Source organism: Electrophorus electricus, chromosome 18 (assembly GCF_013358815.1).
Source record: "Electrophorus electricus isolate fEleEle1 chromosome 18, fEleEle1.pri, whole genome shotgun sequence".
Taxonomy (NCBI): domain Eukaryota; kingdom Metazoa; phylum Chordata; class Actinopteri; order Gymnotiformes; family Gymnotidae; genus Electrophorus; species Electrophorus electricus.
Window position 1 is genome coordinate 2,225,829 of NC_049552.1, and position 13,099 is coordinate 2,238,927.

General features: G+C 45.6%; 2 protein-coding genes across 3 annotated transcripts; one reads left to right on the forward strand and one right to left on the reverse strand.

Annotated features, from left to right (window-relative positions):
- Positions 1-287: 287 nt before the first annotated feature.
- zgc:152830 (uncharacterized protein LOC767682 homolog) lies at positions 288-8,415 on the reverse strand. Its single transcript, XM_026995617.2, has 16 exons — positions 8,391-8,415; positions 8,003-8,044; positions 6,986-7,076; positions 6,620-6,768; positions 5,991-6,099; positions 5,698-5,831; positions 5,088-5,187; positions 4,915-4,990; positions 4,017-4,102; positions 3,191-3,295; positions 2,927-3,002; positions 2,679-2,797; positions 2,175-2,258; positions 1,569-1,626; positions 946-1,127; positions 288-828 (listed from the first exon to the last, which is right to left on the reverse strand). The coding sequence occupies exons 1-16, from the start codon at positions 8,399-8,401 to the stop codon at positions 697-699; spliced, it is 1,554 nt and encodes a 517-aa protein (XP_026851418.2). The 5' UTR covers positions 8,402-8,415; the 3' UTR covers positions 288-696.
- A 116-nt stretch (positions 8,416-8,531) lies between these two features.
- On the forward strand, positions 8,532-12,741 carry fahd2a (fumarylacetoacetate hydrolase domain containing 2A). 2 transcript variants are annotated; one of them, XM_026995614.2, is made up of 8 exons: positions 8,532-8,896; positions 9,290-9,552; positions 9,711-9,927; positions 10,494-10,553; positions 10,877-11,039; positions 11,166-11,274; positions 11,524-11,611; positions 12,540-12,741. In XM_026995614.2, the coding sequence occupies exons 2-8, from the start codon at positions 9,290-9,292 to the stop codon at positions 12,600-12,602; spliced, it is 963 nt and encodes a 320-aa protein (XP_026851415.2). In that variant the 5' UTR covers positions 8,532-8,896; the 3' UTR covers positions 12,603-12,741. The 2 variants fall into 2 exon arrangements, with proteins under 2 accessions (XP_026851415.2, XP_026851416.2); XM_026995615.2 differs by having other exon boundaries at positions 9,351-9,552.
- Positions 12,742-13,099: the final 358 nt, after the last annotated feature.

A 13,099-nucleotide genomic window follows, 5' to 3' on the forward strand; every position in this document is an offset into this window, starting at 1 on the left:
CTCCTAGTCTCACCCCATCAGAAAATGAATAAAATCCTGCTGTTGAAGGGAAAACACCCACTTCAGTGCCCATGTGGGTGAAGATGACAAACATAAGGAGAAACTGCAGACACACTAGCAGCACTCTATTGGTTTCAGATTATGTCTATTTCAGCAATGATTAGTAAATAAAGCTTTACATGGTTTCAAGTGTAATATTAAATTCAATTTATTCCCCCAATTTTAGTCACACACACACACACACACACACACACACACACACACACACACACACACACACACACACACACACACACACACACACACACACACACACACACACACACACACACACACACACACACACACACAGGATTTGGCAGGAGTCAAACTGATAAATAACCAATCCCATAGCCCTTCACCCTTCGGAAAACAGAGGTCAGTTTGTACGTGCCGATTATGAAGGGAAACAGTAAGCGCATGAAAGGACAAACACTAAGTGGACAGCGAGGAACAGAGGATGCCAACATGACGAGCAGAACCCCTGAGAAGCTTGCGATTAAACGAGCACTGGGCACGCTGCATTAGAACAGGAGCAAGGTGCTGTAAGAGAGGAGTAGAGCAGAACCGAACAGAGAAATCGGAACCAGCCAGACGTTTCCGAGCCAAATGGAGGGACGTTCGGTTAAAGGAACAGAAGACTGGACAGGCAGCATCTCAGAGCTGCAGGATGTATTTTGTTGCCATGGCGAGGAGAGGGGCCCCAGTAGGGACTCCTGGGAAGGGCCCGCTGGATCCAGCGATGTCGATATGAGAGTAGGACAGAGGCTGGGCAGAGTCCAGGCCGTGCTGACACACAAGACAGGCAGTGAGAGAGAGACTGTTTACGAATGAGGTGAATGTGTATTGTTTTGCAGTTGTGACATGTGAAATTGTGACTTGTTGAGTAATAAACAGGGTGTGTACCTTGTCCAGTCCAGAGGCCATGATGAGAAAGGCAGCAGGGCTCTGGTGCCCCCGGGGGGTGGCAGATGAAGGCAGGTTATTGGACTGAAGCAGCTCTTCATATTCTGACTTCCCTTTGTGGAAGTCATAGTCCTCTCTACGTAGAGTGGACACCTCGAACATATCGCCCAGAACCTCGCCCGCTGAAACACGCAGGCACGCACAGGCAAAGCAGCATATAAACAAATATTTATTTTAAAAGGCTTTGTTCCAGCCCCCGCACAGTACACAGAGAGCGAGAGACAGAAGAGTTTTGTTTATTTTATTGTTGTTTCCATGTATTAAGTATGACTGTTTTCGTGGTTGCATGTTACTCTTTGATTTTGTTAGGGAAAACATTGTCATGTAACTCTCACCAGGGGTCTTTAAAAGCACATAGTCTGTGCATGAACAGCTCAGGGACAGCACGTCTTAGCCTACAGTATCACTTTAGGTAGCATGAAGTAATACTTGATTAGCTGCCTGACTTTCCATTTCTGGAAGGGGCTACATAATGGGAAGAAATGGCAGTATGACAGGGGTGAGCTACGTGTGTTTATAACCCCCACCCACCCACACACACACACACACACACACACACCCACCTTTTTGCCACTGCAAGGCATTGCCCACAAGGTTAGCAGCTCCATTATCAAGGATTATCTAGAGAGATGGAGGTCAAAGCTTTAGAAACATACACATCTTGTTCAACTCCTTAAAGCCAACCGTTTCTTTATGAGCAGACACGGCCCAGAGTCAGGGCCGCGACTCAGCAGACACGGTCCTATTAGTGTCAGAGTCAGGGCTATTAGTGACCAAGGTCACCATCTGGTCAGGCTGCTGGTAAAATCAAGTACTAAGCCTTTGATGGTTAAAGATATTTTTCTGTCCATTACGTTTAGGACATGTGTGTGTGCACCAGCAAGCACGCCATCATCCTACTGGTCAATGTCGAGGTACAAGTAGTAGGAGTTATCAGAGTAGAAGACAGAAAATACACAAAAAATCAGACTCGTTAAAAAAAAAAAATCTGGGAGTGTTGTGGCGTGTCCCAGATGCCACATTACTGTTCTTCCACTGTCACACTATGAGGCTCATTCCTTGTGTCGCGATGCTGGAAACACATCGACGAGGACAAAATTGTGTCCAAATCAGGCTAACCTTGTGAAGTCCGACCTCAGCATTACACGGGTCAGTGTACTTGAACTCACAGAGTAGTGCGGGCCCATGGCTCTTATGGCATGACCAGTCAGGGTGGCAATGGTGACCAGGTGAGGAGATACCTCGTACACTGCCTGAACACACACACACACACACACACACACACACACACACACACACACACACACACACACACACACACACACACACACACACACACACACACACACACACACACACACACACACACACACACACACACACACACACACACACACCCTCTAAAACATTTACAAACATACATCCAGCTGTAACCAACAGCTAATTTAGAATATATACTTATAAGTCAATGGGTGTGTATGTGTGTGAAAGCAAGGGTGTTTGTATGAGTCAGTGTTTGCATGAGTGTGTGTGTGTGTGTGTGTGTGTGTGTGTGTGTGTGTGTAGCTATGCCAGCACTGGAGCCTGTAACAGGAGGTTACCAACTGTTACTAATGCATGAATTTGCCTGTATGTGTGAGTGAGCGCGTGTATGCGTGAGCGTGTGTAAATACTTTCTCCTTCATCTCACAGAGCAGGTCCACCATTGCCATGCGCCCTTCAGCGTCTGTGTTTCCAACACGTATTCGACGGCCCGCACGAGACACGACCAGCTCATCAGCCACATAGCAGTCTAATAGTCAGGAACACACACGCACTTAAAACTGATGCAACTGTATGTGATGGGAGAAAAAAGGAAAAACCCACTTCCTTACAGCACAGACAGACAGACACAGACAGACACCCTCCATGCCGCACCCACCTGAGCCCACGCTGTTGCGCACCATTGCCATGGCTCCCACAACCTTTAGATGTTTGGGCTTCAGCTTGGCCAGAATCTGAGAGAAGAACATTTTGGCTCAAACTCTCCAATACACAAAGGACAACGATAAAGGACATTCAGTTAGACCTTCACCAGCCTTTCACAATGGCACCGTTATAAGTAGTAACATTGTTTGGTGGCTGCCGGATAATATAACAGATCAGTATCTGTGCTGGCTGTGGTGTAATGCGTGTGTGTCACCACCTGAAAGAATCCCGCCACAGCCGCAGATCCACACTTATCTCTGTGCATGCCAGCCATGAAGCCGCCGGCCTTTATGTCTGCGCCTCCTGTGTCATAGGTAACACCCTGCAGCACCGAGCAAGAGCAGAATTCACACACACACACACGGAGACACACACGGAGACACACACACCTTCCCTATGACCATAAGTGTCTCCTGAATGGGTCCTTCCCCACTATACTCGAGGTGGATCACACGGGCTTGATGACGTGGCACAGCTGTCCACACACACACACACACACACACACACACACACACACACACACACACACGTGCGCGCACACACACACACGTGCGCACACACACACACACACGTGCGCACGGAGACACACACGGAGACACACACAGAGACACACACAGAGACACACACAGAGACACACACAGAGACACACACAGAGACACACACAGAGACACACACAGAGACACACACAGAGACACACACAGAGACACACACAGAGACACACACAGAGACACACACCTTCCCTATGACCATAAGTGTCTCCTGAATGGGTCCTTCCCCACTATACTCGAGGTGGATCACACGGGCTTGATGACGTGGCACAGCTGTCCACACACACACACACACACACACACACACACACACACACACGTGCGCACACACACGTGCGCACACACACGTGTGCACACACACGTGCGCACACACACACACACACTCACGGAGACACACACGGAGACACACACGGAGACACACACGGAGACACACACGGAGACACACACGGAGACACACACGGAGACACACACGGAGACACACACGGAGACACACACCTTCCCTATGACCATAAGTGTCTCCTGAATGGGTCCTTCCCCACTATACTCGAGGTGGATCACACGGGCTTGATGACGTGGCACAGCTGTCCACACACACACACACACACACACGCACACACACACACACAAGCATGTGGGGGGGGGGGTGTTAGACCCACTCCTCTCCATTATATAATTTTAATGTCTAGCTGCAACTGTTGAATGCACTCTAATTTTTTTAAATGCACTGCTCTCATGAACACAACATATTTTGATATTTTTTCACAAATATTTATAGAGGCATGTTGATCTGCATTTTAAAGACATGATTTCTATTTTTAAATGCACGGCCCATCCTCCTATACTTATTAAGGCATTTAGCTTTGATTCAGATCTAGCCATGACCACTAACTCTATTCTATGATCACTAATTCTATTCTGCCAAGCTAAACTGCTAACAACATATGCCAACAGGCTAAAGCACCTTTAGCTATCATTATTTTGTGGCCATCATATGGATACAGAAACAGAGCTTTAATACACGGTTTCTATCCATAGTGCATTTATATCTACATTTCTTTAAACAGCATATTAATGAAGATTTTAGAACATTGATTAAGAACGACTGTAGCTGTGTGTAAGGTGCTGGCAGGTTTGCTGGACAGAAGTAAAGAACTGAACCGCATTGCCAGTGGTGAACCACCACTTTCAATTCTTATTAGTGTATTCTGGCTCTGGAAAACTGGCTCTAAATGATGTTACTGGAGAACTACCAGACCAACAGAATCAAGTATTCATCCATACCAAGCCATAATGGAAACCCAGTCGTAGTATAATAGTAGAGGACTGTACTACAAACCAGCATATTATCTCTAGACTACATAATGCAACTTAAGAAACTAATATAAAATCTTACCACTGGCACATCGATTGACAGCAGCCAGGCAGGGGTATTCTTTCTCCAGGGTGCTCAAATCACTCACTATTCTCACCTGAGAGAGAGAGAGATTTTGCTGCCTTCTGTAATAATTAGCTTACGCAGACTGTGGTAAGAACCTGCCCGAAACCCACTGTGGAATGAGGCGTTACCTGCACACAGGTGTTGCAGAAGAGTTCCGTAACATACTCAGCTACGCGAGGCGCAGCCATCCGTTCTGGATCAGAGCCCCCGATGTCTCGATATACAACCCTGCACACATCACCACACACAGCTTTCTCAAGTGCTCAATCTCTCTCTCACACACACACACCCCTCATGCAGAAAAGCCCATTTCACACAGAAAAGCCCTGCAGACCAGGGACACTATCCTAATAACACCCTGACAGTCCATCAACATATTAGAGAGTTTATTAAATTACATGATGCTCTCATAATACTAATGAAGTGATTTTTTTTTTTAAAGATGGGTCTCCAACTGGATTTTACAAAAAGTGTGGTTATAAAGTATGACCATCCTCAGGCATGTTAAAGTTGTCATTTTTTAAACAATAACAAATGTACCTCAAAATAACATTTTTATTTTTGTTCACAAAAGGCTGTTCACAAGACTAAAAAGACAGATAAATGATACATTCACTACATGCAGCATACAACTATAACATCTGTACAAAAACAAAACCCCTCACACACTACTATCTACACATGGTAAAGTGTCTTGAGTTTTCTACTGGAACTTCCTTATTGCAAACACAGCCTCACCTTCCACTCTCCAGAGCTGTGGCCAGCGCTATAATATCTTCACCCTCTGCCTGCTCCTTTACCCACACACCCAACACTGCCACCTTGTGGGGGGAGGAGTGTAGTGACAGCTTCACCTCCCTCAGCTCAAGCGGCTAGAACACATGCACAGAGAGATGAAAAAGATTGCAATATGGAGATGAAGAGCAGTAGATTGATAAGGAGGTCTTCATACTTAAAACTACACACAACATTGACATTTTATGAGAGTGTTTCATGTCCAAATGTTGCATTAAAATACCTCCCCCTCTCACCATATAGAGAGCCTGCAAGGCTCCCAATACAGCCGCTAAGGTGCTCTTCTCATAATCGCAGTGGGGAGGGCACACCAGCAGAGGGCGCTGCATACCCGCTTTCATCACCCTAAAGAAATGGGTGCGCAAAACCAGGAAGCGCTCAGACTGGTAACTGACATGACTTGACGGTCACACTTCATTTCTGAGCAAAGCTACAGAGCGGTAACGGGGCACTAGTACATTCCCAAGGGCCTTCGGTTTGGCAGAGGGTCATAACTGAGGGAACATTTGAAGGCTGACTATGTGACTGAGGTAATAAAACACTCCATGTGTTAAATACATATGTACTCTGCTTTATAAGGATCACCTGAAATTATACCATCTGATGCCTTTCAGACTATAGAATTTGTAAATTATTGTAATTGCAACTGATTATTTTGCTGTACAGCTATGACAAAAAAAACAACAAATTAAATAACTGCACGAAAAATCCAGCAAGATTTTTGACTCAAAGTCATAAACCAAACAAACACGCACGCGCACGCACACACAGATTACTTTAGGGCAATGGGAATCAGATCCAACAAGCAGTGACATGACGAATAATTTTAATACGAGGCCAAACCTGGTAATGCTCTGCCACTCACCTCTTTACGCCTTTAGCTGCAGCCTCGCTAAACAATCTGACATCATCGTAGTCCCTGTTCACTGGTCCAGTGGGAGCGAACACCAGTCTGTCACCTGGGAAACCCGGAACCTTCACCACGACTACTTCCTCTCCCAGGCCGCGGTCCACCTGCAGAAGAGAAGTGTCCAGTGGTGGTCGACTGTCTGGAGCCAACCGGAAGACTGTACACTCATACAGGTGCTACAAGCAGCTTCTCACGACTTCAGCTAAGATACAAACTCACTGGCTGAGCCTCCATGTCTGATCCACCATAGTCCAATTCTTTCCCCCACGCAAATCCAGCCCAAAACATGTGAATAAAGTGTTTATAGGCATTTAAACTCACAGTACTATAGTCCTGTAGTGGAGACTTCAGACCCTCCAGCTCATCAGGGAGGTCGTCAATGCTGTGGCCCACCAGAAGTATGCCATCGTAACTGAACAGAGATGGGTAGGAGATTAAAACTGAAGTCATTCAGAATTAAGACATTCACCAAACTAGGTCTGTAACTACATTTAGGATGAATAAACGCTCACTGATACTGTGTGGGTGTTTTGGGTTGGGGCTCAGAGTGGGTTTACTGCAAAACATGTTAAAACTTTGTGAAGCTGAGACAGAAAGAATTGAAGGTGAAACTTCTCACAGATTTGAGCCACAGCTGATCTGATAACTGAGGGTGAAGTGCAAAGGTTTAGTGAAGACAAACAAAAGGATTCCTTTGATGAAACTTTGATCTGAACAGGGTGGGCTTTCTCTGCTAAATGGTAATCATTAATGTATTGTGTATGTGTACACACACGTACGTATATATATATATAGCCTCCTCAATCCTATAATCAGTTCTACCACTGGCTGTTTCTCAAGTTATACCTTTAAGTCGGTTGGTTAATAAATTTCCTCTGTGGTTGTCTGGTTCACAAGTCGTCTGCCTGGTTGGTTGTTCTCACAGGTTACTTGAAAAGTTCTTTTTTTCTGTTTTTTATTAGACTAGTTGGCAACTTTGGTCCACGCTGGTTAAACTGTTACATTTGTTTTTATTTTAGTGGACTCGGTGACTCTGGTCATTAGTAGTAGAATCTTAGTGAATGATTTTTAGGCATATTGTCCCATCCCTGTTTACTCAATAAACAAACGTGTGCGGGTCAAGAGTGATGTTGCGATTTTTGTTAGACGGCAAATATTCACGTCATCGAACCTGCGGCTTTAGTGACTTGAGCCAGAATGATTAATCATTAACAAATGAGTTACAATTAATACATTTAATCTGTTAATAAGGGTAGTGCCCCAAATAACGATGAGGTTTAATAACACGGGTGTTTCTGAAACAGCCATGATGAGACCTTTGTTCTCTAAACGACTCACTCTTTGTTCTTGTAATCCGTGCTCCACCTGACGGGCTGGACGCTACAGGGACGAAAGCACATTATTAATAAAAGAGGCCATCAGAGGAGACCTCGCAGTTCATGTCAATGGCACTGAAAAAACGAAAGCGCCCGGAGGAGCTCCTAAAACCCCCGGGCAAATCAGATAAGCAAGGACGGTGGAACAATGTTACGCTGAGATTTATTCAGAAAGAAGGACCTCAGTCATCTCCCATAAACAAAGCATGCCGCTGCAAAAGATTAACAACATATAAGGCAACTTTCTATCATCGCGACAGAGCAGAGGCCAAACTAAACGGCCTCTCTCGCCAGCTACCACCAGCCGGAAAGCGCACAGACTACAGATCACACGACACGGTGCTGCTCACCTCAACGACATCTCGCGCTCGCTGCTCTCCGCAGACTGACACCCGCGTGACCCGCTCACGCCTATGTGACGGTCACGCGAGCACATGGTCGCCCGCGCGCTTGTGGGATTTGTAGTTTTGCAAAATGCTGCAGGTTCGGTGAAGTCGTCCAAAAGCCTGTCCTCGCAGCACGCCGTCGTGGCGCTGAACGGCAGCGCACACTCGCACGTTAATACCGGTGGCGGACACGACGTTATGATCGTGGGCTGCGTTTAAGAAGCTCAGCGTGAGCGCAGCGGACTACATTCACTACAAAGGAGGAGGCAACCCAGCAGGGTTTGCGAGAGCGCTTGAAAGGTCCAGGCGTTAGCTCGCAGGCAGGGCTCTGACCGTGCGAAGGTCTGTTTGTGGGCCATTAGTTGCTGGAAACAAAACTTTCGTTTCCAGTCATTGCATTGGGGTGCAGAATTCGTCGTTTCCTGAAGCTACTTCCACCTGCGCTGTGTGGTAACTGGTTGCGTTGACAGGTAGAGTTAACCAGTGTAATCATGCAGATCAAGATTTCGGTAACTGGTTATTTCAATGGAAATGCATATTAAACTGCCTTCGTAACTTGGCCAGCACCAGAGCCGGCTCTGGGCAGCACGTACCTTCGTAATCGTCTTATATCTATAGTGTTAGGCAGACTTGATAGTAGCTTTCAAATCTAGCTAAGTTTAAAACCGTCGACTGTGTTTCCTACCTAACTACATATTTAGGGTAAACATCGTTAAACTTAACACGAACACAAACCGTGGCTCTCTTATCTTCAGTTGTTTGTGTGTAACTTTATTTGTCCATGCTTTTCTGCTCTCGTCTCTTTCTTAATCTTACGTCCGTTCTCTGTCTCTCGTCGGCCTTTGGGTCTGTGTGTCGAGTAGATGAGAGGTCCGTGGGCTTTGTTTCTCAGCCTGAGGGGACTCGGTGGTGTGTTTTCCGTAGGTACATCCAGACGCACCTTAACCTCGGCCAGTATGCGACTAGTGCAGTTCTGCCACCCAGGAGCAGAGGGGGGAGTCCGAGTTGGCGTGGAACAAGAATATGGCAACGGAGTCATCGACGTGAAGGAGTTCGACCCGTCTATGCCCTCCACTATGAGAGAGTTTTTGGAGCTAGGAGAGAAGGCAATGGATTGTGCTCAAAGGTGTGGTTTGGAAAGCTCATTTTAAAGCACACCAAGCCGCTCGTCATCACTTGTGTTAGTTACACACACGCTCCTGCACTGTACTGCGTTGCAGCACTTGCTGTACAACTTAATCTGGCCTGTTATAAACTTGCTGACACCGGCTCTCTGTCGTGCAGAGCCTTATCCAGCGGTCAGACTACGCTCCCTTACTCTGCTGTCAAGCTGCTGTCTCCAGTGACCGGCCCAGACAAGGTGGTGTGCGTGGGGATGAACTATACGGACCACTGCCTGGAGCAGAATGCACCTATTCCCAAAGAGCCCATCATCTTCAGCAAGTTCCCCTCCTCCATCACTGGTCCCTATGACGACATCGCCCTGCCGAATGAGAGCCAGGTCAGACACGCAAGCACGGCAGCTACGGATGCTCTCGCCTTTGACCCTTGACCCAGCAACAGCACATTATGCTAATTAGCATGTTTGAATTCCAGCAGTGTGAAGAAAAAAAAAAAAAATCCTCCCAGGAGGTTCAATTTATGTAATACAACCATTAACTAGGACCATGAGTACACCTTTGCTAGAATTACTAGTCTGCCATTTTGTAATTTTGGCTACAGAACAGTAGGCCAAGCGTGATGACTATACAGGTATCCTAGAGGCATCTGAGCAGTGCTGTGACGCAGCTGCCTGAAACAGCTTCTCATTAAAGGAAAAGTTTCTGTTTAGTGACAGTGTGAAAGCTTTGGGTGGTTCAGAGTGAAGTAGTAAACAAAGCCGACTCCAGTGTTTGTATGGCTAATCTGCTCCAATTTCGTATTGGGGATAAATTGAAGTGTGATGGGAAGAGTTCTAATGTACAGCGAGCTAAACACTGCTTGGTGCAAGGCAGGTGGTTTCACTGCGTGATACATTTGTAACGGGTCTTTCAGTGGGCCTCTGGCTAATCTGGCGGTGTTTTCCAGGAGGTGGACTGGGAGGTGGAGCTGGCTTTTGTGATTGGACGAAAAGGAAAGCACATCAAGGCCAGTCTGCCCTTACACTCAGTGAAGAACATCTCCAATGAGCCACATGGGGAGAAACGAGACCTCTGATTTGTTGGAACATAAGACGACGCTGTGTAATTTGCTGGTTTGGAAACAGGAAAGGGGTTTGCTTAGTAACCACACGGCCTAACTAACCTTGAGATTCACATGAGCCATTTGGGAATCTGTTTGATCATTGTCTCCATTACTTTGTCATTCTTCACACACCTTTTTTTGTCTCTTAAACATTATTTCAGATAGAGAAATTGTCATACACGAGATGTGGGGTTTAACCAGCATTTAGGACCACCTCTCGTTTTCAGGAAGAGGACGCACTCTCTTATGTTGCGGGGTTCACCGTAGCCAACGACGTCAGCGCTCGGGACTGGCAGATGCGGAGGAATGGGAAACAGTGGCTTCTGGGAAAAACGTTTGACACATTCTGTCCTTTAGGACCCGCCCTTGTAACCACTGCAGCTCTGACGGGTAGGCAGGGTTGAGCAGGGAAATATGAACATGGTTCAGAGCTGAAAATATCGAGGGCTAGGAAACAAATCAGTTGTGTATGGTGTAAATAGGCATCAACTGATTACTGTGCTATTTTTAAATCAGATGTCCATAATCTGGGGATCCGGTGCCTCGTTAACGGCGGAGTAGTTCAGGACAGCAATACCAGTCAGCTTATTTTTAAGACGGAGAAGCTGGTGGCCTGGGTCTCTCAGTAAGTACCTACGGTGTGGTTTTAAAGGAGCACCTGTCAAAAAAAAGACACATCTCAAATAATAAAAGGAAACAGTAGCCAACCAGTAGCATTATGGCAGAAGGGGACAAGCTGATTGGTAGCGTCTTGAACTGTGATGTTTGTTCAGGCTTGTCTTTTATAGACAGCGTCAGCTTAGCGTGATGTTCAGGTTGTTACTGGCAGTTCTGCCTTCTGTTCAGCACCATGCTGTGTGTTTCATTATTGTAGGTTTGTGACCCTGCACCCAGGTGACGTGTTTTTGACAGGCACTCCTCCTGGGGTGGGTGTGTTCAGAAAGCCACCTGTGTTTCTAGAGGTGAGCTCACCTTTGGGGACGTGTAAATCCCCAACACCCTCCTACAACTTGAGACATTTTCCCTATACTGATTAAATGTAAATGGAAGTAAGTATAATGTCTTTTAAAGGTCACAGACTATCAGCACATTCCGTATTAAAATTTCTAATGATGAGAAACTACTGAATCGCACACACACACCTTGCTCAGGCCTTTTTGTCGATCGCATGCAAAATTCAATGTCAAAAACTGAAAAGTATATTATGTAGTGGCACTTCAGAATGTCTGACTTTAGAAGTACACTATGCCCCTCTGACCATAGGGCACAAACACAATAACCAAAGGCAGTCACAGACAATTAATTCCAGCATTGAAATAACCTGAACAGCTGAAGGGTTTCAGGTGAAAATGAGCACATTATGAGATTCATAAAAGCTCATTCTGCCTGCTTCAGCCTCCACTCTCAGTGCACGTTGGTATGCAGCGTCACAGGCTACAGGAGGGGCAGTAGGTTCTGTTCCACCCCACTGCCGCTGTGATTACCTCTAAACCGTCACACCGTGCTGCTAATTGATCAATCAGATCCTGTTAACACGAGCTCTCATTCCGTGTGGCATACTCAATTCACACCAGATTCATTCCTGTTGCAAAATGACTGACACTAATCTTGTCATTATGAATGTAATTCATACAACACTGACGTGACTCCTATTAGGAGACCCATCAGTTCATATTCAAGTACATCCCATTGGCTTAAGAATGTATTGACATGTTTTAAAATTAGTGTGCTGTATATCTGGCCTTAGAACGAACACATGAAAACCTCAGAATATTGTTTCAAAAGCTAAAGGTATACCTGAAGTCCACTTTTGGATCACTAAAATGAGTTCATATTTTCCAGTATATAACCAGCTGTGCATATCTTGTTGGTCTTGTCTGTCTCTTGCAGAGAGGAGATGTCGTGGAGTGTCAGATCGATGAAATCGGAACCATCAGGAACACAGTTGTTTAACTGCAACTTGTCAAGTTAATGGACTTACAAAAAGTACAACATATTGCCTAGACATGAAATCACACAACACTGATTCAGAAATTACACTGTTAACCTTGAAATCTAATTTCCAAAATAACACGAGCATTTGATTAAGATACTTTGAGATCAAGCTGAATTCTTTAATGATTTAAGTTAAAAACGGTGTATGCTATCAGTTTATAGTTCCTGAGAAGCAACAACAGCCACCAGCAGATGGTGCTATCCAGTTTTGTTTCTTTTTTAGTACTGGACCAGCTTTTTAAAATTTTTAATCCGGTCAGAGTAACTTTTTTTTTTTTTTTCTTTCTTTCTTCCAAGGCTGCTTTGTCTAATGTCCAAAGTACTGTCAGACGTCTCACAAGCTTTGCCCTTGGCTTCTGAGACGGGAAATGTCTGGTGTCATGTCATCAGTCAGTAACTACAGTCTCAGCACTTCTACTACCAATTATCAACTGATAATATCAGTAATATTTATT